This window comes from Myotis yumanensis, unplaced genomic scaffold (genome assembly GCF_028538775.1).
Source record: "Myotis yumanensis isolate MYYU_CA2020_CCGP unplaced genomic scaffold, mMyoYum1.0.hap1 SCAF_14, whole genome shotgun sequence".
Taxonomy (NCBI): domain Eukaryota; kingdom Metazoa; phylum Chordata; class Mammalia; order Chiroptera; family Vespertilionidae; genus Myotis; species Myotis yumanensis.
The window spans coordinates 36,037,718-36,062,222 of record NW_027223765.1 but is presented as its reverse complement, the minus strand read 5'-3'; the positions used below and the strand labels follow the sequence as shown (position 1 = coordinate 36,062,222).

The 24,505-nt window shown below is 52.2% G+C and overlaps 2 protein-coding genes across 10 annotated transcripts; both read left to right on the top strand.

Annotated features, from left to right (window-relative positions):
- Positions 1–596: 596 nt before the first annotated feature.
- On the top strand, positions 597–12,199 carry IL17RE (interleukin 17 receptor E). Of its 3 annotated transcripts, XM_070390608.1 has the most exons (16): positions 597–771; positions 1,107–1,122; positions 1,913–2,017; positions 3,240–3,337; positions 3,584–3,743; positions 3,839–3,978; positions 4,993–5,061; positions 5,932–5,998; positions 6,948–7,123; positions 7,209–7,256; positions 7,339–7,384; positions 7,550–7,698; positions 9,384–9,452; positions 9,934–9,985; positions 10,071–10,169; positions 10,643–12,199. In XM_070390608.1, exons 1-16 carry the CDS (start codon positions 640–642, stop codon positions 11,197–11,199), a joined length of 1,983 nt encoding a protein of 660 aa, XP_070246709.1. In that variant the 5' UTR covers positions 597–639; the 3' UTR covers positions 11,200–12,199. The 3 variants fall into 3 exon arrangements, with proteins under 3 accessions (XP_070246709.1, XP_070246710.1, XP_070246712.1); XM_070390609.1 differs by lacking the exon at positions 10,071–10,169; XM_070390611.1 differs by lacking the exons at positions 6,948–7,123; positions 7,209–7,256; positions 7,339–7,384.
- Positions 12,200–12,540: 341 nt separating this feature from the next.
- IL17RC (interleukin 17 receptor C) lies at positions 12,541–24,453 on the top strand. Of its 7 annotated transcripts, XM_070390607.1 has the most exons (20): positions 12,541–12,979; positions 13,011–13,147; positions 13,226–13,247; positions 13,444–13,596; positions 13,861–13,935; positions 14,026–14,135; positions 14,967–15,078; positions 15,379–15,423; positions 16,593–16,732; positions 16,955–17,014; positions 18,539–18,593; positions 18,690–18,874; positions 18,975–19,025; positions 20,921–20,966; positions 21,121–21,242; positions 21,521–21,580; positions 22,109–22,157; positions 23,451–23,546; positions 23,663–23,701; positions 23,798–24,453. In XM_070390607.1, exons 1-20 carry the CDS (start codon positions 12,799–12,801, stop codon positions 24,427–24,429), a joined length of 2,370 nt encoding a protein of 789 aa, XP_070246708.1. In that variant the 5' UTR covers positions 12,541–12,798; the 3' UTR covers positions 24,430–24,453. The 7 variants fall into 7 exon arrangements, with proteins under 7 accessions (XP_070246708.1, XP_070246706.1, XP_070246703.1 ...); XM_070390602.1 differs by lacking the exon at positions 13,011–13,147 and having other exon boundaries at positions 12,543–12,903; positions 13,444–13,589; positions 14,026–14,124; XM_070390601.1 differs by lacking the exon at positions 13,011–13,147 and having other exon boundaries at positions 12,544–12,903.
- Positions 24,454–24,505: the final 52 nt, after the last annotated feature.

Here is a 24,505-nt window from a genome sequence, read left to right as displayed (position 1 = left end):
TGTGTCCAGAAAAGCTGGAACGACTAGAGAAAACTGAGCTGTAGTCCTGAGAGTCAGCCAGGTGGGGAACCAGCTGCATATGGAGTCATGTGACGCTTATGTGCAGCCTTTAATGCTTTCTTAATGTTCTGCGCAACTCCAAATGGTGTGCCAGTCACCTCTGTCTTTGGCATCCAATGCAGAGTAGTGTTTAATAGCTCTGTCAGTTCTCTAAGTGAGGGGATGAAGCATATGTCTAGAGGGGATCAAAGTCAAGAGCTAGTTAACGGGCGTGTAGGATCTAGGGTGTTGCAGGAGTAGGAGGGGTTAAGAAATGGGTGCAGCCGACCATTTCCCTAACCCTGTGCTGGCCTCTTTCCTGCTATTTCTCTGCCGGAGCAGGAGAAATGCCCTCCAGTCGGAGACAGTAGGGTTTTCTGGGGGGCAAGCATCCCTCAGTCCCTCTGCTTGGAGGAGAAGGAATGTGGCTTGGCCTGCTCGTTAGGATCAAGGAGGAGCTTTGGGGCTGGGCGGGGCAAGGGCAGGCTGAGGCGAGGGTTCCTACTGGCATTGTGCTCCCTGTTGCTGTACCGCGTAGTCCTGCCACCCACCTTCAGGCCGTGCAGCTATGTTCTGGGTGCCCTGACCCAACGGAAGTCCATGGGGCACCCCAGACTGGCAGCCCTGCTCCTGCCTCTCAGCCTGCTGCTCATTGGCGTCTCTGCCTCTGCTGGGATTGGCTGTCCCTGTCTGCCCCACTGGACTACCTGCCGTCTGCTGGTCTCCCACATGGTAAGGTGCCATTACCGGGTGGGGATATCTGCCTGGCACAGGCTGGCAAAGCTCTCCACTCTCCTGTCTGTCCTTTTCCACCTCCCCAAATCCATGTGCTCTGATGGCAGCCTCAGTGTGCCCTCTACACAATCTCAAAGGGGTCTTAGCGGCCTGAGGACCTGGGCACGGTGGAGCTGGGAAGAAAAAAGCCACAAGGGATGGGCTGTTAGCTTCTGGGCCTCAGAATTAGGTGATTTGAGGCAAAGACCCCAAGAAGAGTGCTCCTTGTGAGAATCCCTCCTAATTATACTTCTCTCCTTTTTTCCCTCCACTACTGGGCCCTGTGCCTTCAGGATGACAGTTTCACTGGTAAGTCTCATTCCCTGCCCTGCTCCTCTTCCCCACACCCTTCTCCCACCCCCATTGATTTTTAGAGAGAGTGGAAGGGAAGGGGGAGAGAGAGAGAGATGTGAGAGAGACACATGGATTGGTTGCCTCCTGCAGGTGCCCTGACCAGGGCTGGGGATTGAACCTGCAACCCAAGTATGTGCCCTTGACCAGGAATTGAACCCGAGACCCTTCGGTGCATAGGCCAACACTCTATCCACTGAGCAACACCGGCCAGGGTCCCCACACCCCTTTAGTTCCAGATCCCCAGTGAGGCTTGCATCCTACTTTTTGGTTCACAGCCTGGGAAGTAGCATAGGAGCAAGGAAAAAGCACAGGGTTTAGAATCAGGACAAGTCTAGGTTTGCATTACCATTCTGCCACATACTCCACGTGTGGCTGCAGTCAGTACACTTACGCCCTCCGACCCTCGGTTTCTGAGGGGTCTACCAGAACAGTAGAAATGATTGTACAACGAAGACTGTTGCCCCTGAGCTGTGGGAGGATTAAATGAGAGACCTGTAAATCTCCAGGCACACCCACCCCTTAACTGTCAGTAATAAAATGACGTCCATATTTTCTCACACATTATCTTACTTGATCTTAATAACAGCCCCACTTTGTGAATGGTAAAGTTGAGGCTCAGAGGGGTCCGTAACTTGCCAAAAGTCGCAGAGCCAGGATGTAATGGCAGAGCTCAGCCTCAAGTCCTTGTCTGAAGCAGGAGAGATGTCCTTGAACCCTACCACTTTTTTTTCCCCACCTTTTGCAGAAAGATCTGCCCATATTCCTTGCCATACCCTGCCACATACCCGGGGTGCTTGGCTCTGGTGCTGCCCCTGCTGTTTGTGCCTGCACCTGGTGTCAACTCCTTCAGGTATGAGAAATAGCCCTTGGGCCATTCTCAATGGAGATGTGAATTGGGGGGATTTGGGGGTGGGGAGGTTGATGCAAGTGCGACTGATATTAGTGAGTTCATTGGTATCATTTTGGGATGTTTCTCTTTTCAGCTGGCACCAATTGTTGGAATTAAAATGTCAGTTCTAGAAATTTATTATTGATATCTTCTATTTGTAAAGTAAGATCCTTCTTATTTAACTCTGTATTTTTATTGCCTAGCTCAGTGCTTGATATATACTAAATGCCCATACTCTGCTTAAGAATGGGCAGTTTGTAATTTTTCACTGTTATAAATAATACTACAATAAACATCTTAAAAAATTTTTTTTTATTGATTTCAGAGAGGAAGGGAGAGGGAGAGAGAGAAAGAAACATCAATGATGAGAGAGAATCATTGATCGGCTGCCTCCTGCACACCCCACACTGGGAATTGAGCCTGCAACCCAGGCATGTGCCCTGACCAGGAATCGAACCATGATCTCCTGATTCATAGGTCAAATGCTCAACTGCTGAGCCATGCCGGCTGGGCTACAGTGAACATCTTTAAGATGTTCTCTTTTTCTCTACTTAAGAAATAAATCATTAAAAAAATTTTATTTACTGATTTTAGAAAGAGAGGAAGGAAGAGAGAGAATGAAAGAGTGAGAGAGAGCCGAGACCGGTTTGGCTCAGTGGATAGAGCGTCGGCCTGCGGACTGGGAGGTCCCAGGTTCGATTCCGGTCAAGGGCATGTACCTTGGTTGCGGGCACATCCCCAGTAGGGAGTGTGCAGGAGGCGGCTGATTGATGTTTCTCTCTCATTGATGTTTCTAACTCTCTATCTCTCTCCCTCCCTCTCTGTAAAAAATCAATAAAATATATTTAAAAAAAAAAAAAAAGAGTGAGACAGAGAAAGAGAGAAACATTGATTTGTGTTTTACTTATTTATGTATTCATTGGTTGCTTCTTGTATGTGCCTTAACCGGAGATCGAACCCGAAACCTTAGTGTGTAGGTACAATGCTCTAACCAACTGAGCTTCCTGACCAGGCCAAGAATTTAATCCATTTTTTATTGTAGCATAACTTTCAGGACTAAAGAGGCTTGATGTCATTACCCTCCCTGATCTAAAATGACTTACTCTCCAACACTGGGCCATCATCTCCAGGTAGGGAAGGGGCAGTAAAGGGCTAGATGTTAAATGTGCCCTTTCCTGTGCAGACCTTCAATGGAGCTGGTTCCACCGCCTGGTGCAGAAATCCAAAAAGTCTTACATGTTCCAGTTCTGTAGGAGACACAGGATGCCAGCATCTGCTCAGGTACTCTCCCTGCCAGTTCCAGCCCTGCCCTGTGCCCCTTTCCTTTCTGGCCTCTCATTTTGTTCTCCAGCCCTGTAAGAGATGGAAAGTATGGAGATGAAGTAGACTATTCTTCCATTACACAGTTAGGGAAACTGAGGCCTAAATGTTGAGCAACTTACCTGTGGTACCTCAGTTCCAGAGGGAGAAATAGAAGCCAGAGATCCTGATTCCTGGCTTAAGGCCAACCTTGCTCTCTGCCTACAGAGGAAGCTTCTGACTCACTGTTGCCTGTCTGAGAAGGACCATCAAATCTCCGCCCCCTCCCCAGACATCTCCCAAAATGGGCTGCGCTTCAAAAGGACCCAACCTTCAGATCCAGAGGCAGTGGAAGGTCTCCTGAGGCAGGACTCACAAAGGCATAAAGGTAGACATGGGGTGTGACTGGAGATAGGCACAGTCAAGTAGTGGTGTCTTCGCTAAAGCCAAGAGACAAGGCCACCAAGTCCCCCTTCTCCCCAGGGCCTGAGTTCTCCTTTGACTTGCTGCCTGAGGCACGGGCTATTCGAGTGAGCATTCCCTCAGACCCTGAGGTCAGCGTGCGACTTTGTCACCAGTGGGCACTAGAGTGCGAAGAGCTGAGCAGTCCCTTTGATGTCCAGGTATGGAGTGTCATTTTCCTCTAAAAAGCCAGATCACACAGTGCTGGAGCAAAAACAGCCCACCCATTGTACATACAGGGAGCCTGAGGTCCAGGGAGGGAAGACAATTCTCCAAAACCCACAAGACTGAAGTGCCTAGCATTAAGATTTCTTTGGAATAGACAGAAAATGCAGGCGCCTTGTCACGTGGGAGGAGAGGAAAGGAAAGGGCATGCAGAGACCTGGTGCAACTGGGAATGACTAGCAGAGAAATGAACATGGTATTTACCCACATGAGAGGAGCCTCAGTGAGATTCAGGTTATATTAAGAAACCTTTTCAGTTCCTTCAAGAAGTTGTTTTCCCCGAGAAAATAACAAAGTGGTCTCATCTGTCCTGGTTCCCTTCCATTTCCCTCCCTTTGTGGCCTTCCTCAGAAAATGAGATGACCCTCATTTTCCCAGCGCAGGTGTTGACACACCATCTCAACCTCCAGTTGTCACTGAGGCCCTTGTGTACAGTTGGTACCATTTGCAGAGACTGATGCTGCACCGCCGAGGCCCTCAGCCCTCCTTATTATAAAGTGGTGATGCACCTCCCAAGATCACTGCAGTGCTAGCATTTCCTTGAGTTATTGCTTTAGCACCTCGCACCCTACATGGCATCCAGCAGGCTCATTAAATGTATATCCCTTTCCCTGTGTCCTCCCTCCCCCGACTCCATATACAGGGTGGCGCAAAAGTAGGTTTACTGAATATGTGAAACACAGAGCTTATTCTTGTATTATTATTTATTAATTATTGTATTATTTCCCATACAAATATCTGTAAACCTACTTTTACCCCGCCCTATATCGAGACACCTAGAGAAAATGGTCAGAGTACAGAACAGAGACCCCTTGGGAGGAAATTTGTCGATGAAAAAATTAAGTTTCACATAAGAGAAAAAATAAGGTCCCAGCTTCCTCCTACCCTCGGCCAGGGTGCCTGTACTCTTTCTCAGGCATCTTTCTCTCCCTTTCCTGCTTCGTCAACAGAAAACCGTGTCTAGGGGCCACACTGTAGACCTGCCTTATGAATTCCTTCTGCCCTGTCTGTGCATAGAGGTGAGTAAAGAAAAAGGTGGGGGTTGTCCATGGCCCCACTCCTAGGTCCCCAGATAGTGCAGTTGGTCAAACATATCTCCAGTAAGTCGGGTTTTTAAAGGAATGGGTGTTAACAAGGTGTTTAGGAAGACAGGTGCCAGCTTGACTGTGAGCCACACACTGGGTCAGAGATGGAAGTGTCCTGCTGAACACGAGATTCTTGGGGGTGATTCCAACCTCAGCTCCACCCAAACCCAGCTTTCCTTGGTCCAGACCTGGATTCAGCCCCCTGAGGCGGAATAGGCAGCTCCCTTCACTGTGTGTGCTGATCAGTCATGGTGGGGGCACGTGGCCATTGCAAGATTCCATATGGCCTCAAAAGTCTTGTCCCCACTAGCCCTTCATGGCAGTCCTCCTCTCCATAATTCTGAAGTGCCTAACATTAAGACTTCTTTGGATTAGACAGAAAAGGCAGGGGCCTTGTCATCCAGGAGGAAACTAAAGGCAGAGACTTGGAGCACTGAGCATTTGCCAGGGTGGACAACCATTGGGCTTTTGGGCAACCCAGATGGAGGGACCCATACAGGGCACTAGGCACCTTGGGAAGCACTGAGAGTGGGGGTGTAGACAGAGATGTGGACATCACAATCTGCCTCTTTCTGGGGATAGGTTCTCCTCTCCGGGGGCAAAAGGACTCAGCCCCTCATTAGCTGATCTCACTCCTATACCCTGGAGTTCCTCCCCCAGCGTCAGGCACCACTTACCCTTGCCTACACCCTGCACTGCTTCCCCTCCTCAGTGCCCTGCCAGCTCAGGCAGCTTGCAGTAGGGCAAGAGCAAGGGCAAGCCAGAATGAGTTTCAGGTCTGACCTTCTCTGCTTGTCCCCCCAGGCATCCTACCTGCAAGAGGATACAGTGAGGCGCAAAAAATGTCCCTTCCAGAGCTGGCCTGAAGCCTGTGAGTGCTACTCATATGCATTCTTGTGCACACACAGCCTCTCTCTGTCTCTCTTTCACGCATACACGCACACACTTCCCAACTGTGTTGGAGGAAGCCCCTAGAAGGCATGCAGGCATTTCCCCTGGGGTCAGTGGGAGAAAAGGGCATTATGTCCACTGCTCAGCCTGCCAATAAATCAGAGCGTGGAACATTGTAGTAGGCACTGTGGGAGGTTGTACTAGGCACACAGGAGTTGGTATATGGAGGATGGACCAGAGGAGCTGGGCTCACTCACATCCCAGCTCTGCCACTTATTCTTCTCTGAGACTCAGTTTCCTCATCTGTAAAATAACTATACTTGCCCTGTCTTACTTTCCAACTGTTTATGAGGCTTGACTTCACTATGATAAGTGAAAGTGGTTGGTGACATCTGAGGTGCTATCCACACTTTGTTGTCTCCAAGCTGAAGAGACAGGATGCTCAAACATAACAAACGAACAGCACAAAGCGCCTGCAGTCCAGGGCAGGGTTACACGTAAGGACTAGCCTTTGGGACATGAACTCCGGAAAGGGAGAAGCCAGTGAAGGCTGTCATCAGCAAGAGACGGTCTCTCAGAGGAGGTGACACCTGAGCTGCACCAGAAAACGAGCAGGACTTAGGAGAGAAGGGAGGGGAAGGCATTCCTGGTTTTGAGAGGAACCTTAGCAAAAATAAAAAGATTTGGAGTTTGAGGAGTATCAAAGAGCTAGCCAGAATGGAGGTGCAAGAAGGAGTAAATAGAAAAGGTAATAACAAGGGGCTGGAAAAGGCGTGCTCATCTTTGGGGCTCCTAGATGGAGCAGGAACTGTGCTGAACACCTTTACAAATATCATCTCCTAACGCCCTGGGGATGGGGGTGGCCAAACGAGTCCAAAGCAGGGTTCAAGCCTCCCCAGGCCTCACTCTCTGCCCTGCTGTCTGCCCAGATGGCTCGGACTTTTGGAATTCAGTGAACTTTACCGACTACAGCCAGCACAGTCAGATGGTCATGGCCCCAACACTCCGCTGCCCACTGAAGCTGGAAGCCTCCCTCTGCCAGAGGCAGGGCGGGAACACCCTCTGTGAAGACCTCCCCAATGCCACAGCTCGAGAGTCAGAGGGGGTGAGATAGGCCTCCCTAGGACCTGGGTGGGCAGGGCTGGGGCCCAGGGCCCTGCTCCCGGGCTAACCCCCTTCTCCCACCACAGTGGTATGTTTTGGAGAAGGTGGACTTGCACCCCCAGCTCTGTTTCAAGGTACAAACGTGAATGAGAGGGGATGGGTAGGGGTATGGATGGTGCCTGGCACTTTCTGACCCGCCATTCTTGTATTTCTTAGTTCTCTTTTGGAAACAGCAGCCACATTGAATGTCCCCATCAGACTGGTGAGCCAATAAGTGAAACCCCTCCCACCATTTCACCCTCACCCAAATGTGGCCAAGCCAAACTCTAGCCCTGTCTTGACTTCTCTGTTTACTAGCCCAGCTCCTCCTATCACCTCCTGCCAACAGGATTTCTCACATGACACCCTTTTCCCCACTCCCCGGCAGCCCCATCCTGGAATGTGAGCATGGACACCCAGGCCCAGCAGCTGATCCTTCACTTCTCCACAAGGATGCGTGCCACCTTCAGTGCTGCCTGGAGCCACCCAGACATGGGGCGGGACAGCCTGCTGCCCCCTGTGTACAGCATCAGCCAGGTATGACCTCGCCAGCCCCTGGCCCCCGCCAGGTCCTGTTGCTCAGATCACAGCAGGTGGAGGCAAGCCAATTCCTGACTTACAACATCTAGTTATTTATTTACTTGATCAGGCTTTGTGCTGCTGGCTCCTTCTGCCCGTCAGTGGGGTTTCCATGGGGCAGTTTCTAATCCTTTCAGTTTCTGAATTTACAGGGATAAACAGGGGCAAAGGATTGGCCTTCTCATACCCAGCTCTCCTCTTGCTGACTCTAACTGCTGCCCCAGGTTATACTGATGCCCTCTCAAACTCAGCTGTCCTCTACCACTGTGCTCCTGCCTTCCTCCACCAGGCACCTGGCAGAAGTAGTCTCTCACTATCTTGGGAGACAGAGGCCCTGGAAGATTGTAAACTACTGACAGACTTAACTCTGTTATGTGAACTAAGATCAATTGACTAGTAGACTTTCTTCTGTGTATCTGATATAAAAACCATAATCAAATATATCTTCAAAACCACAGCCCCAAGCTGACTAAGCATGAGTAGCCCTTTCAAGTTCTTTCTTAAGTACTCACTTGGCAGCTATTTGTTTTGTATTCTCTGAGGGTTCCCAAGCAGGCAGGTGGTAGCAAATGCTCAAGATTTAAGACCAAGCCGTGATTAAGTTGTAAGGCAAAGTCATGTGGGAAAACCTAACACTGAGAACAAAATCCATGGATTCATTTGTTTCTGTGAGCTGGGAAAAGACCGCCTTCACTGAGTTCAGCCATGATTTAAGAGCCTCTGCATCAGCACTTGCTCACAGCTGACTAGACAATGGGATGATCTAGGACAGGTTGGGGTAGGGGGAGCAGGGGGGAGGGTATTCCCAAAGTATGGAGATTCTGATCAGTTCCCTACCCGGCACCCAGAACATAGGGCAGAGCCACATCCTGCCTGTAGACAGATGACAATCAATTCTGTCCACTTCAGCATGTTTGTATTGAGTGCCTATTCTGTGCCTACCCTGTCTTAGGCCCTGGAAGATACAAGAAAAGTATATAACCGAGTCTCGGCCCTAGGAGTCCCAGGTGTAATAATAGCTACGACTACTAAATGAATTCACACTGCACTGTATATTATAAAGGGTGTTCCCATGCATATTTCCATGTGATGCTCAATAATGCAGTAAGCCAAGGATTATTAGCCTTCACAGACAAATGAAAAAACTGAGGCTCAGGGATCAATGTTCCAACCAAATGTGTGGTTCCACACAGCTAGGAACCACAAAGGCAATAGTTAAGCCTGACTTTGTTAGCTGTGGTCTTCTGACTCCACAACTTACATTTTTCCAATAGATAAGCTACCCCTTCAGGTATGCTGGACAGGAGTAGGGCAGCATATTATTAGCCTCCCTGTTTGGGAACTGCCAGAGGACAGAGAAGATCTGTGCCTGCCTTCTTTCCTCAGGGCTTGGCACAGAGTCGGCACCCACAGGATGTCTGTTGACGAGTACCTGACTGACTGATTAATGTGTATCTGTGCAGCAGTTCTGATCTGGGAATGATCAGCGGGATCTAGGAATGAAGCCAGGGGTGGCACTTGGCCTTAAGCCTTGGGCGGATTGGGAGGAGGGGGTTGGGGGCGGGGGGAGGAACAGCATGGGCAAAGGCTCAGAGCCAGATTTGTTTCCGTGCGAACAGTCATTTTGTTCTTTATTCCAACAGACTCAGGGCTCAAGCCCAGTGACACTAGAGCTCATCATTCCCTTCCTGAGGCCAGGGGCCTGTGTTCTGGTAAGGAATCCTGCCCTCCCTCTACACACACTCCTCTAGCATCTACTCCACAGGTGGCAGACGGGCCAAATCCAGTCCACAAAAATGTTTGGTTTGGACAACATGGTGTTTGAAATTGGAATTTATTACCACCATTTAAATACTGGGAGACATCATATTTTAAAAAGCTGATTTCTGGCTTCTCTTGAAAAAAAAAATCAGAAAACCTAGTTCTCTGTGTCCACATTCAGGCCTGGTGACAACAGGCTAGAGCTCAGTGGTGTCTGATTACTTCCACCAGGGCCTGTGCCCTCCAGGTCCCCATGGACACCCTGGCCAACTTCGAGTTTACTCTTTGAGTTTGCCACTCTTGACCTGTTCTGTGCTGGATGAATTCCGTATCCAGGGGACCTCCCTTTCACCATCTCCATGCTTCATTTAAGTTCCCCTGGAGGAGGCACTATACCCTGGCTCACAGGGCGGGGGGGCTCTGTGCCCTCAGGTGTGGAGGTCAGATGTCCAGTTTGCCTGGAAGCACCTCTTGTGTCCAGATGGTGAGTTCTTTGGGGAGGGGTGGGGTGAGTAAGAGGAAGGTTGGGCACTGAGGAGCCCAGTGTGGCCTCACCTTGCTTGACTTAGTCTCTAATAGACACCTGGGACTATTGATCCTGGCACTGCTGGCCCTCACCACTCTATTGGGAGTTGTTTTAGTTCTCATCCTCCAGCGCCCACTGTCAGGTAAGCTCACCTGGGCATCATTTGGGGATTTAGACCTGCCCAACTCCTAGGCTGAGTGCTGGCACCTGTTCCCTGCCTAGGCTCCCTTCCCCAAGAGCCATGTACCTGCCGCAGCACCCAGCTGTCTGCTACCCAAGGGGGTGCGCCTCAGGGCCCCTCATGGGCAGGAATGGTTAAGGCAGGGCAAAGGTCCCTCTGTACGGGTGGTTCAGTGTACCAAGTCTCCGGGTTACTGGTAAGTGGAGCGGAAATCCAGTCTGGGCTGCACCTGCCAATTCTGGCACCTCACCCCTTCCAGGGTGCTTTGATCTAAATAGCCCCCAAAGCACCCTATTGACTAGAGTTGCCTTGGGGACCCACCCTCAGCGCAGATAACGCACTGGAGGTGCACCCTATGATGTAGCCCTGAGGCCAAGGAAGACAGAGCTGAGCTGTCCCTTAACCCCACCCTGTTCATCTTGCTGCCGCCCTAGGCCCCGGCCAACCGCATCCTGTGCTGCTTCTGCACGTGGCGGACTCAGAGGCGCAGCGGCGCCTGGTGGGAGCGCTGGCTGAACTGCTGCGGGCTACGTTGGGCGGCGAGCGCGACGTGATCGTGGACCTGTGGGAGGGGACACGCGTGGCGCGTGTGGGCCCGCTGCCGTGGCTGTGGGCGGCGCGGGCGCAGGTGGTGCGGGAGCGGGGCACCGTGCTGCTGCTGTGGAGCAGCGCGGGTTCCAGCCCTGCCTGCGCCCGGGACACCCGCACCGCGCCCCTGCGCGCCCTGCTCCGCGCCGCCCCGCGCCCGCTTCTGCTGCTCGCTTACTTCAGTCGCCTCTGCGCCAAGGGCGACATCCCCCCGCCACTGCGCGACCTGCCGCGCTACCGCCTGCTGCGCGACCTGCCTCGCCTGCTGCGGGCGCTGGACGCCAGCCCCGCCGCCCATGCCACCGGCTGGGGCCTCCTGGGTGCTCGGCCGTGCCTGCGGAATCGCCTGGAACTGTGTCGCCAGCTGGAACGCGAGGCCGCCCAGCTTGCCCACCGAGGCTGAGTGGAGCTCCCCAGCAATCCAGATGTCTTGGCCACCGGCGTAGGGGCACTGGCTGGCATCCAGAAAGAGGCTTCAACCCTGGAATCTCAGGGTGCCTCCCGAGGACTGCTCCCCAAAGCCTTATTCCCTGCCTTCCAGCCCAGGAGCGGAGCACCGGACTCGCTCCTGGCCCTTGCACACTTTCGCCAGGCTTCCCCCTGAAGCTTCCCTGCCTCTCAGGACCCCCAGGAAGAGAGTCTCTCTTTCTTGGGGGCTCCTCTGACTCTGATGTGGGAGGGGCACCTTCCCACTTCCTCTCTCCGAAATTCCAGAGAGGAGTCTGCGCATGCTCCAGTGAAGGGCCTAGAGGTTGAGGCGGGAGTGGGGGAGGCAGGAGCTATGGCCTTTCTGAAGGGGGTTGACTCCAGAGAAGTAGGAGAAACCCCCTTTCCCAGACCCAGGCCTTGCTCAGGTGGAAAAGGAGGGAGGACTGGACCCAGGGAGAAAGGCTGTGGCCCTGGGTGGCCAGGACAAAGGTGGGACAGTGGACACCAAGATGGAGAAAGATGAATAAAGGCAAACGTGATGGATAAACGAAGAAACAAAATGTGCTTCTCTGGTGTGCCCAGGATGCTCAGTTAGGGGAAGGGTCAGCATCACCCTGCCTGGGGGTTGAAATCCATCCGTCGTTGCCCAAATCCTCCATGTCCATGCCCATGCCCCATCCACCATGCCGTGTCACTGGAAAGGCAAAGGAGGACCTGGAAATCTTGATCCTCACTATAATTCTTTAATGAGAAAAGAGGAAAAAACAGTGCAAAAAAGTGGTGTGTGTCCATCAGCACACAGCCAGCCCAGGGCAAAAGCACAAATGGGACCCCTGTTTGCCTGGCCCCAGATCCTGGGTTCCTTCTCCCACCACTATCACGCTTGAGTTGGGAAGGGGTGAAAAAGCCCACTTTCTGGTGCCCCCTGTCCCTGCCATTAGAGCTCCCAACCTACAAAGGGTCACTGAGGCCCAATGAGTCTGTGTGAAGAGACCCTGAGTGCCAGTAAGAGGGGATCCAGTGGGCTCCAAGATCCCCTCTTACTGGCACTCAGGGTGGGAAGCAAAAATGCCCTAGGATCGCCCAGGCCCTGGGGTGCACTCACAGCCCTCCTTAGGGACTCCTGGGGTGAGTAAGAGCTTCCTTACTAAGTCAAGAGGCCAGGCTGCTACGCCCTCTCCAGGGGCCCTCCCAGCCAGATGTCAGCAGGGGAGGAGGAGAGAGAGGAAGGGAGGAGGAAAAGGAGGGGAAGAGGAGATGAGGCCACCACCCCAATCCAAGGCTGCTGGCTCCCAGGCCTAGTGGGAGGGACAGGGTGGGGCGGGAACAGCCAGCTCCCTGCCAGGAGTCAAAAAACGAAAGCACTTCGGCTGAGACTAAGACTCAAGTCAGGACTCCGAGGAGACCGAGTGTGCCAGCTCACCAGCTCTGGAACCTGGGAGGCTGGGGAGAGATTCTGGCCCCTCCTGCCCAACCACTGGGGACTGAGTGGGAGCACAGATGAGGTGTCTGCCCCCCCCTTGGGGGGGGCAGGACAGGGCCTAGGGCCTGGGTGCCACCTGGCACCTGGAAGATGCCTGTGCCTTGGTTCCTGCTGTCCTTGGCACTGGGCCCAAGCCCCATGGTCCTCTCTCTGGAGAGGCTTATGGGGCCTCAGGATACTGCTAACTGCTCTCTGGTGAGTCTGGGGCCCTGGGAGGGTTGGGGAAGGCTCAGGGTTCAGACTGAGGCCCATCAAGGCCCTAGCCTGGCTCCTGGTCACTGCCGTCACTGCCGCCGCCGCCGCCGCCGCCGCCACCACCACCAGAACTGCCCTAGCTGGTCTGTCTGGTACTGATGGAGTAAGAGGAGAATGGGGAAGGGGCCAGAGCTGGGTCTGTCTTCTGCTGGGAGAGGCTTGGAATAGGGAGCCCCAGAAAGAGGTCGGTGGGGATCTCAGGCAGGGAAAGAGGATTAGATTTAAGATCATAAATCCTGACATTCCTTTACCTCCTTCCCAGGGCCTCTCCTGCCACCTGTGGGGTGAGTAGCCCTACTTTTAGAGAGAAAATAACTTTCTAGGTTGGTGGAAGGGAGGGGAGTTGTCCCAGTCCCATGCCCTCATGGCCTACCCTCAGCCCCTGAAAAGCCCAAGCTCCTTGGCCCTCTGGGGGTGTCAATGGCAACCAAATTCTGGGAATAGAACAGCTTCAGCTCCCACCCTGCCCTTCACGCACAGATGGTGACGTACTCTGCTTGCCTGGGAATATCGAGCCTGCCCCAGGACCTGTGCTGGTGCCCACACGCCTACAGACAGAGCTGGTGCTGAGGTGTCATCAGGAGACTGACTGCAACCTCTGCGTGCGCGTGGCCGTCCACTTGGCTGTGCGTGGTGAGCATGTGACCCATGTGCACATGTGAATGTATCTGGGATGGGCATGAGGATCAGGCAGTCTGCCAGGAAGCACTGGACATCCTTCTGGAGGTCACTGGCCAAAGGACCCCAGGCTGGTCTGGTCTCCCCATCCCTCACCCCCACCCCCAGGCCTCAGGCCTGGCCCCTGCTTCCCCGCATGCACTTTCTGGAAGAAAGCCAAACCCAAAGCCAGCCCAGAGCAGGAGGCCTGACCTGGGCCTTGTTCTTGGGGCCTTCCAGGCCACTGGGAAGAGCCTGAAGATGAGGAGCAATTTGGAAGAGCAGCTGACCCAGAGCTTGAAGAGCCTAAGAATGGTGAGGAACACCCTGCTGGCCCAACTGCCCCTTTCCAGGGCCTTGCCTGCGGCCCCTGGGGCTGACCAACTCTCGCCTTGTTGCTCACAGCCTCTCTCCAGACCCAAGTCGTGCTCTCCTTCCAGGCCTACCCTACTGCCCGCTGTGTCCTGCTGGAGGTGCAAGTGCCCGCTGCCCTCGTGCAGCCTGGTCAGTCTGTGGTATGAAAAATAATAATAATAATAATAATAATAACCACCTTCTGAATATGAAATCTACAAAGTGCTTCCACACATATTATCTCTTTAAGTCCTGACTCTGATCAGGGCTGTGGGCAAATCCTTTCAGCCCTTTATACCCATTTTCCTGTCTGTAAAGTGGGGATAAGAAAAGTCCTACTTCATCTGGATGCTGTGAGAATTAAGTGAGGTGACAATGCCATGAGCTAGGTATTTTTATGACCCTCATTTTCCAGGGAAAGTCTGTGGGCTGGATCCACTGCTCTGGACTTCCGTCCATACCGTGTCTGCCCCAGGTGTACACAAAGCTGCAGGGTGTTGGGGCTACTCCTGGAAGTGTCCCTCTGCTTGGGCCACATCACTCAAACCCTTTGATGTCCCCTCCTGCCCCCAGGCCCCAGGCAATATCCTCTGATCTGGAAAATGGTTGAGTGGGTGAACATCTGCTGGCCCACCTCACGGGGCAATCGTGAGGACCAATGAGGCACTGGGTGTGAGAACCACTTCTGTGGGGAGGGGTGTCTAGCCACCTTAGCTTTGGCCATGTGATCCAGAACAACTGGAGTTGGAGCAGGGACTCTAGTAGCTGGAGCCCTTATCTCTGCCCTGCTGACACCCCTATTTGAGGGTGTGTACTTTAGAATCGGGAGCCCTTTAAAGAAACTTCAATGGCAGAATTTCGGGCCATACAGTATGAATATAGTTATTGATTAGGGGAGGATGGGAGGGAGTGGTCCACACAGAGGATCCCACATCCCTGGCATGGATTCTGAGCCCTATACCACCAGCCTTCTGCCACCCCTCTCCTCACAGGGCTCTGTAACATTTGACTGCTTCGAGGCTGCTCTAGGAGCTGAGGTGCAAATCTGGTCCTACACTCAGCCCAGGTACCAGAAGGAACTCAATTTCATACAGCAGCTGCCTGGTAAGTGGATACAGAGCCTCCGGGGACCCACATCCTAGCCTCCCTAATCTCCCACCCCTTTGGCCATTCCCCTCCTGCCTTCATCCCCTTCCTAGTCCTATCTACTCCCAGGCAGTGGTGTGAGCTCACATCCTCCCAGTCAGTTCCCATCCCTGGGGAAAGTGCTTTGGGCACTGCATAGATGTGGGTGGTTATCTAGGGGACAGGGAGTCCTTTGCAGAGCTCCCCAGGAGTTGGGTTGTCCCCCTTCTTTCCTTGGTCCCCAGCCCCACCGGAGGCTTTTCTGTGATCTCTCCCCAGATTGCAGGGGGCTCGAAGTCCAGGACAGCATCCAGAGCTGCTGGGGTAGGGGCTAGGGCCAGTGGGGCTGGGAGGAGGGAGGGCCAGGGTCTGGAGTGTGAGAAACCCTTGGAGTTGGCTTTAGGTCTGGGCTGCCACATTCCAGAAACGTGCAGAGCTCATTCATTCATTCATTCATTCACTCATTCATTCATCACACATGAACTGCAACAGCTCCTACTTTGTGCCAGCCACTGGGAACATAAAAGTGAATCTCTCACTCTCTTTAAAAAATATTTATTAATATCAGAGACATCTAGAAGCTCAAAGCATTGCCAAGATTATGGTGCACCCTCCCCAATATATCAAATAAAAATATTAAACCATAAAATGAGGGGCTAAGTAAGTCAGGTTTCTTATGGTTTTTTCCCTGCACTATTTAGATTTTTTTGTTTTGTATTTTCTTTTTCTTTTTTAATATATTTTATTGATTTTTTTTACAGAGAGGAAGGGAGAGGGATAGAGAGTTAGAAACATCGATGAGCGAGAAACATCAATCAGCTGCCTCTTGCACACCCCCTACTGGGGATGTGCCCGCAACCAGAATCTAACCTGGGACCCTTCAGTCTGCAGGCCGACGCTCTATCCACTGAGCCAAACCGGTTAGGGCTGTATTTTCTTTTTTAAAAATATGTTTTTATTGATTTTAGAGAGAGAGGAAGGGAGAAGGATAGAAAGATAGAAACATCGATGAGAAACATTGATTGGCTGCCTCCTGCACGCCCCCTATTGGGAATCAAGCCCACAACTGTGGCATGGGCTAGGGAGATGAGTTCAGAGTGGTCACAGCAGCCAAATTGGATAGGTAGGGCCTTGCAAGCCTTTGTAAGGACTAGGTTTTTCCTCTGGGAGTAATGACGGAGGGGGGGGGAGGTAGAGGGGGCATCAGAGGGTACTGAGCACAGGAGAATGATTTATTTTATAGTGGTTACCGGATCCTTCTGGCTGGGGAGGGAGAAGCAAGGAAAGGGTGATCTCAAGACCACTTACTGGGGCCTACATGAGCTCAGTCCCCAGCTGCCTGGTCTGAGATGGGGACATTGGCTCTGTCCTCCAGGAGCCTCCCAGTCTAGAGGATTTGAAGGGAACTCCAAAGGGTCAGTCGGTGGGTATGGCTCAGGCTTGGGTGTGCAGAAGAGGTAAAGGAAGTTTCTCTTTGGCTCCCCCCCCCCCAGCACTGCCCTGGCTCAACGTGTCTGCAGATGGTGAGGATGTGCAACTGGTGCTGGATGTCTCTGAGGAACAGCACTTCGGCCTCTCCCTGTACTGGAACCAGGTCCAGGGCCCTACAAAACCCTGGTGGCACAGAAACCTGGTGAGACCTCCCCCTCCCAGGTCCATTTTCACTCTAGGCTGATGCCCATGCAAAGGATGCTAGGGAGCCCTTGAAGAGGACACAGCAACTGACCCCCAAAGCAAGGAACATCAGTGGGGGAAATGCTGCATGCCTGGTTTCCTTAGCTTTGACCTCCAGCCTTCCCCTCTCCCTTATCTCCTTATTTTCTCCAACTCCCCATACCCTTTGTTTACCCCACAGACTGGGCCGCAGACCATTACCTTGAACCACACAGACCTGGTTCCCTGTCTCTGTATTCAGGTAGGAGCAGAGCCTAGCTGGATGCCAGGGGAGTTGGTGAGGGGGTGGCCCTATCTGTCCTGGTCTCACTATCCTCTACCCTCCCCTTTGAGGGCAAAACTATGGCTCCCTAGGGTGACTGGCCCTCCCTTGACCTTTGCTGTCCTATGTCTTCTGCTTGTTGCATGCCTCGAATACTCTTCCTGATCCTCTAACCACAAGACTCCTACTTATGCTTCATGACCCATTCAGATGTCACTTCCTCCTTGAAGTCTTCCTCTATTCCTCCACTTTCCTCTTGTGCTCCCCGGAGGGTAGAGCATGTGCTGTGAACTCAGACTGGCTTGAATCCTGACTCTTACCATTTGCTAGCTATGTGACCTTGGGCAGGTCACTTCACCTCTCTGAGCCTGTTTCCTCTCTGTGAAATGGGAAGAATACCAGTAATAGTACCAGCTTCATAGGGCTGTTATAAGGAAGTATGCCACATGTAGGCTTATATTTGCTGGTTCTTTCCTCTCCCTCTGATTGCACATTTAATTGGTCATCAGATTCCATCTATTTGACCTCTGACATTAATGCCTTTCATTCTCTTTCCCTCTCCTTTCCATTTTAGTCCAGTTTGGGCTTCTATCATATCTCCTCTAGACTGTTTCAATAACTTCCCATGCCACCTCCTTTCCCAGAACTCCCTAGCATTCTGAGTCCCATATTCTGATCCCCAACTGAACCTTTTCTCTGGTCTTTCCCACGATTCCCCTTGATGGAAATTTTGTTCCCTCCAGATGGAGCTACTTATCAAGATATATCCACCTCTGTGCTTTTGCTCAGGTTGTTCCCACTACCTGAAATGGCCCCACTTCTTTTCCATACAACCAAATCCTTCCAGCTCACATGTCCTCTTTCCCGCAATCTCCTGGCCTATCTACACATCTCCTTGTACGTCTGTCCTTCCTTGTCCATTTCCTTTTTTATTTGGGCACCTGTCTCATTTCTTCTTGAATGCAACAGACGCTCAATAAAGAGTGACCAATCTATTAATTTATAAACATTTTTATCCTTACTTCAACTGTGCACTTGTCTTTTCTTTGAAGGCAAAAAAAATAATAGCTAATTCAAATTTAGTAACTCCCCAGAGCCTTGCACAATGCCTGACATTGTGCCCCCCTCATACCTGACCTTCATCCCTAGGAGCTGGCACTTCCAGGGTTCACCCCTCATACCTGACTCTCATCCCTTTCAGACTCTCTGGGCCCCTCAAGGATGATATGCTGCTGGTGGAGACACGAGCCCCCCCCCCGTCTTTCCCCCAATCCCCTTCTCTCTCTAAAATCGATTTATTAAAAAAGTTTGTTAAACAAAGATGTTGCCAGATCTTGACATAGGGTTTGCTGAAAGAATAAATGTGTACCTCTCTAGGGCCTTGCAAAGGATGACCAGACAAGTGTTTGTGAAAAATCAGCCGAATGAATAGCAGTGGGCCTGCATGTGTCCCTGGAGGGTTGGTTGGGGTGACCTAACCGTGGAGCCCTGTTTCCTTTCCAGGTGTGGCCTCTGGAACCTGACTCCGTGAGAACGAGCATCTGCCCATTTAAGAATGGTGAGAGGACTCGCAGGGGCCAGGGTGGGATCAGGGGTGGGATCCGTGCAGACTGACGAGTGTGGGGCTCGCAGTGACCACGCCCTCTCCCTGCAGATACCCGCGCACACCGTAACCTCTGGCGGGCTGCCCGGCTGCAGTTGCTGCCCCCGCGGGGCTGGAGGCTGGTCGCGCCATGCTCGCTGCCCGCCGCCGAGGCCGCACTGTGCTGGCAGGCACCGGGCAGGGGCTCCTGTCAGCCGCTGGTCCCACCGCTGCCCCGGGAAAATGTCACTGTGAACGTAAGCGAAGCGGAAGAGGAAGGCAAGCCCAGGGTCCGAGGAGGAAGGCAAGCCCAGGGGGCCACCTTTTGCCACCCCTCCCATTCCTTTCGTTCCACAGGAAGCCCTGGAGTTCCCTTTGCTGGAAGGCCACCCCAACCTCTGTGTCCAGGTAAGAAGGGGGCGCCAGAGCGGTGTTAGGAGCAGAACCTTCCTCCCACCCGCAGGGATCCCCAGACAAGACACTGTTCTGGACCCACTTGATCCTTGGGTTCTTGGAGCAAAGTGGTTATGGGATTCCTCTTTAGGAGTTCCACTATTTGCCTTAGCAGTGCCAGGGACCCTGAGCCAGTCATTGCATCTCTCTGAAGGTCAGTCTCTTCTGTTTAATGGGGATAGCAGTAACGACTTTATAGAGTGGTTATGAAGATTAAATAAGAGAAGCGCTTCACATTAGGGACTGGCACAGACTAAATACTCAACAAATGTTAGCTGCTTTTATTATTGCTGTCATTATCCTATGTCCCTAACTTTTACAACTTCACAGGGTTATTATTAACACATTTATTCCAGATTTATTGAGCATCTACTATGTGCCAGGCACTGTTTTAGGCACTTGGGATAGAGGTCAGTGAATAAAATCAATAAATGTTTTTATCCGTAGAGAGCTTATGTTCTAATGGAGGAAGGTAAACAATAGATATAATAAGTAAATTATTATAGTAAGTTAAAATTGTTAATATAAAGCTCTGGCCAGGTGGCTCAATTGGTTGGAACATCCTCCTGTGCGCCAAAAGTTTGTGGGTTTGATTCCTGATCAGGGCACATACCTAGGCTTTGGGTTCCATCTCTGGTCAGGGGCATTTGGGAGGCAACCCATCAATGTCTCTCTCTGTCTCTCAAAAAACAATTTTTTTTTTCAATAAAAACACTCTCGCCCTAACCTGTTTGGCTCAGTGGATAGAGCGTCAGCCTGCAGACTGAAGGGTCCCAGGTTCGATTCTGGTCAAGGGCATGTACCTTGGTTGCGGGCACATCCCCAATAGGAGGTGTGCAGGAGGCAGCTGATTGATGTTTCTCTCGCATCGATGTTTCTAACTCTCTATCTCTCTCCCTTCCTCTCTGTGAAATAAATCAATAAAATATATTTTTAAAAAATCCTCTAGTGAAGATTTTAAAAATTGTATATAAATACTATGGGGAAATGTGGGGAAGGATAGTGAGGATTAAGGTTGCAATTTCAAGTGGGGCAGTCAGGTGAGGCCTCTTTGAGAAGGTAGTTAGATGGGAATGTATAAAGTGTCTTGCCAGATGTGAAAAGAGCTAATTTAGGTTCCCAAGTTCTGTTAGCACAGATGACCTCACAAGGCTGAAGCTGAGAAAGATGGTGTGATTCCTAATCACCCAGACCTGCCTAAGGTCAGGCCCAGAGTGCAGAACCCCCAACCCAACAGGCCTCCCCATGCCTATCCCTTCTTCTTCCAGATCTTTCTGGTCTTGGCCCTTGCATTTCTTTCTTTTTATTTTTTTTTATTTTTTATTTTTTTTGTTTTTGTTTTTAAATATATTTTATTGATTTTTTACAGAGAGGAAGGGAGAGAGATAGTTAGAAACATCGATGAGAGAAACATCGATCAGCTGCCTCCTGCACATCTCCCACTGGGGATGTGCCCGCAACCCAGGTACAGGCCCTTGACCGGAATCGAACCTGGGACCTTTCAGTCCACAGGCCAACGCTCTATCCACTGAGCCAAACCGGTCTCGGCTCTTTTTATTTTTAATCCTCACCAAGGATACTCTTTCCATTGATTTTTCAGAGAGAGTGGAATGGAGAGAGGAGGGGGAGAAAGATAGAAATATCAACGTGAAAGAGACACATAGATTGGCTGCCTCCTTCAAGCACCCCAACCAGGTTGGGGAATCAAATAATCAACTGAGGCATGTGTCCTTGATCAGAATCAAACCCATGACCCTTTGGTCCTCGGGCCAACGCTCTAACCACTGAGAAAACCAGCCAGGGCACTGTTGCCTTTCTTTATGCCCCTAATCCTGGCCTCTTCCAAGCAGGTGAGCAGTGGGGAGAAGCTGCAGCTGCAAGAGTGCTTGTGGTCTGGTGAGTAGGGCCTGCAGGAGGCTGGGACAGGGCCATCGCAATAGGGGTGAACCCTGGAAATGCCAGCTCCTAGGGGTGAAGGTCAGGTATGAGGGGGGCACATGGCAGCCTCCAGCAAGGTTGGGTCTCAAGAGTGGACTCTCATCCCTTTCAGATTCCCTGGGGCCCCTCAAGGATGATATGCTGCTGGTGGAGACACGAGGCCCCCAGGACAACAGATCAATCTGTGCCTTGGAACCCAGTGGTTGCACCCCACTGCTCAGCAGGGCCTCCACGGTGAGGGCTCGGGAACCCTTCTCCATATACCTCTCCAGTTCCATCTCAAAACTAGCCTCAAATTTCCCCTCTATTCAATTTCCCCTCCTCTGAGCCAGGCTCTGTGCTGGTCTCTGGGGACATGAGGGTGATTCAGACCTGGGCCTTGTTCTCAGTGGCCTCTCAGAAATCTCCCAACTCCTAGTGCCATCCTCTCACTCTGCCCAGCGGCATGCAGCCTGGTGGTCTCCTAGGTGCAGTGCCCCTAGGTGACAGCCTCCTTCCCCTTGGCTTGGCAGAGGGCAGCTCGCCTTGGAGAGCAGTTACTACAAGACCTGCAGTCAGGACAGTGTCTGCAGGTGAGTAGGTGGCAGGAGAGCCCTGCCCCAACATCCAAGGGCAACACCCCTAACACTCTACCTTTGGCCTCTTCCACTCCTTCCTGTGCCTGAAGGCACCAGGGAGACTCACGCTTCCCAGGCAGAGGCCTCCTCACTGTCCTTCTAGCACCCATCCACCATCTATTTGTGCTTTTTTTGTTTCCAGTCCTGGGGAAGCTAAGAGTTTGAAGGAGCATAGTTCCTGTCCCCAAGTTACTCACTGCTGGCTAAAAACCCATAAACAGATAACAACATTCACATGTGCTAAGCGCTGGTTTCCAGGGAGAACCAAGGAAGGGTCTCTTCCTATGGGCCAGATCTGGCATGAAGGCACAGTCCAGGCAATAAGCATAAGCAAAGCCAGAGTAGCTTGCGAGAACCTGCTATGTGTGTGGGGAAATATGCATAACTGAGGCTGGAAATTTTGGAGATCAGGCTAGTGAGAATTTGGTGAGTGCTGAACCATAAGCTGAGGGCTCAGGGCTTGGTTTTGTTTGTGTCTTACAGCTGTGGGATAATGACCTGGGAGCACTATGGGCCTGCCCCATGGACAAGTGTGAGTATTACAAGAATGGCCCTTCCTCTTCACAGCTCTCTAGAAGCTGAAATCTTGACAGGAACCACTCATGCGGGCAACACACGCAATGTCCTTCCCTGGCTCAGATAAATCAGAGTCATTCTTCACTCATTCAGAAACCATGATGAGAGCTTGCAGGCCATCCCAGCATCACCAAGATACAATACATGCCCCCACCCCAGTCATAGAAGGCTAGAAAGGCATTAGCCCCAAATCATTTAGTAGGTGTGAGCTATTGAAGCACTCTCTACAAAGTAAGTGTCCAAAGCCATGAATGCATGTAACAGGGACCTGACCGTGATGGGGTAAGGAGTTCAGGGGAAAGGTTTGAGCTGAATTCTGAAGGCTGATCTAGGTGAAGGAGTTAGAGATGCATTTTTGTGAAGACTGTGGGGTGCTTTTTTGAGGAACTCCACAGTGGTCAGTGTGGCTGGAATGCCTTGGGAGGCAGACCCCTATCATGAGCTGAGGATGCATGGGCCATATAGGGCCTTGGGAGCCAAAGTAAGGAATTTGGAATTTACCTTAAGAGTAGCAGGAGCTGCCAAAACCGGTTTGGCTCAGTGGATAGAGCGTCGGCCTGAGGACTGAAGGGTCCCAGGTTCGATTCCGGTCAAGGGCATGTGCCTTGGTTGCGGGCACATCCCCGGTGGGGGATGTGCAGGGGGCGGCTAATCGGTGTTTCTCTCTCATTGATGTTTCTAACTCTTTATCTCTCTCCCTTCCTCTCTATGGAAAATCAATAAAATATATTTAAAAAAATAATAGAAAATAAAAATATATTAAAAAAAAAAAAGAGTAGCAGGAGCTTTCCAAAAGACTATAATCAGATTTGTATTTTTAAAAGATCCCTGGGTATGCCACGTGGTGAATGAATTGGAGACAAAAAAGAGGTCAGGGATATCAGAAGGCTGTTGCAGTCACCGGAGAGAGTGAAGTCAAGGACCCAGCCACCCTAGGCTTAAGGGACAATAATAATGACCTTTGAGGACTTACTATGGCCTGGCATTGCAAGTGCTTTATGTGTATTAACAGATGTAGTTCTCACAACAACCCTATCAGTAGGTACTATTGTTATCTCAATTTTACAGAGGTGAAAAACAAAGTGAAGTCACTTACCCAAGGTCACCCAAGTAGATGGGTCTATATTCATATACTGGCTCTCACACTAAGTGCTGTGGACTTGGGGCAACTTACTTCAGTTCTCCTTCATGAAGTGGGGTGTAAGTGTAAGGTCTCTAACCAGCGCATCTCCTCCCCTTGGCCTCCCAGATATCCACCAGCGCTGGGCCCTGGTGTGGCTGGCCTGCCTCCTCTTTGCTGCTGTGCTTTTCCTTCTCCTCCTCCTCAAAAAGGACCATGTGAAAGGTGAGTCATTTCCGGCTCCCCATTCCCCAGAGGTAGGACTGGATGGGGCCTGGGAGTTCAGAGACAGGAAGCAGCATCTGAGCTCACCCTTTGCCTCCGCCCCTCTCCCTGAACAGGGTGGCTGAGGCTCCTGAAGGAGGATGTCTACTCGGGGGGTGAGTGTGAGCAAGCGCCCGGCGGGGGGGCCGCCCCCAGCGGGCCGGGCCTCAGGCCATCTCACATCTTCCTTCCCCCTCTGTTTTCTCCCGCAGCGGCCGCCAGGGGCCGCGCCGCTCTGCTGCTGTACTCGGCCGACGACGCGGGCTTCGAGCGCCTCGTTGGCACCCTGGCGTCGGCGCTGTGCCAGCTGCCGTTGCGCGTGGCCGTGGACCTGTGGAGTCGACGTGAGCTGAGCGCGCAGGGGTCCTTGGCCTGGTTCCACGCACAGCGGCTGCAGATCCTGCAGGAGGGCGGCATGGTGATCTTGCTCTTCTCGCCCGGGGCCGTGGCGCTGTGCCAGGAGTGGCTGCAGGACGGAACGTCGGCGGCGCCCGGGGCGCACCGCCCGCACGACGCCTTTGCCGCTTCGCTCAGTTGTGTGTTGCCCGACTTTTTGCAGGGCCGGGCGCCCGGCCGCTACATCGGGGCCTACTTCGAGGGCCTGCTCCACCCGGATGCCGTGCCCGCCCTGTTCCGCGCTGTGCCAGTCCTCGCCCTGCCCTCCCAGCTGCCTGACTTCCTGCGGACTCTGCAGGAGCCCGGCGCCGCCCGCCCCGGGTGGCTCTTGAACAGGGCGGAGCGAGTGTCTAGAGCCCTTCAGCCCGCCCTGGACAGCTGCCTCCTGCCCCCGGGGGCCCAGGAGACAGGACTCGAGATGGCACCCGAGGCGGGGGACAGGACTTGAATAAAGGCAGACGCTATTTTTCTATCCACGTCTCTTCCAATGTGTGTCTCTGACAGCGCGGCGTTAGCCTGGCACG

Bases quoted from the DNA above. Each gene is read 5' to 3' on its own strand.
- IL17RE (XM_070390608.1), top strand. From the start codon at position 640: ATGGGGCACCCCAGACTGGCAGCCCTGCTCCTGCCTCTCAGCCTGCTG. The intron at 7,257-7,338 runs GTACAAACGTGA...TGTATTTCTTAG, and splicing joins ACCCCCAGCTCTGTTTCAAG to TTCTCTTTTGGAAACAGCAG. The intron at 10,170-10,642 runs GTAAGCTCACCT...CTGCCGCCCTAG, and splicing joins CCTCCAGCGCCCACTGTCAG to GCCCCGGCCAACCGCATCCT.
- IL17RC (XM_070390607.1), top strand. From the start codon at position 12,799: ATGCCTGTGCCTTGGTTCCTGCTGTCCTTGGCACTGGGCCCAAGCCCC. The intron at 13,148-13,225 runs GTCGGTGGGGAT...CCTCCTTCCCAG, and splicing joins ATAGGGAGCCCCAGAAAGAG to GGCCTCTCCTGCCACCTGTG. The intron at 13,597-13,860 runs GTGAGCATGTGA...GGGGCCTTCCAG, and splicing joins CGTCCACTTGGCTGTGCGTG to GCCACTGGGAAGAGCCTGAA.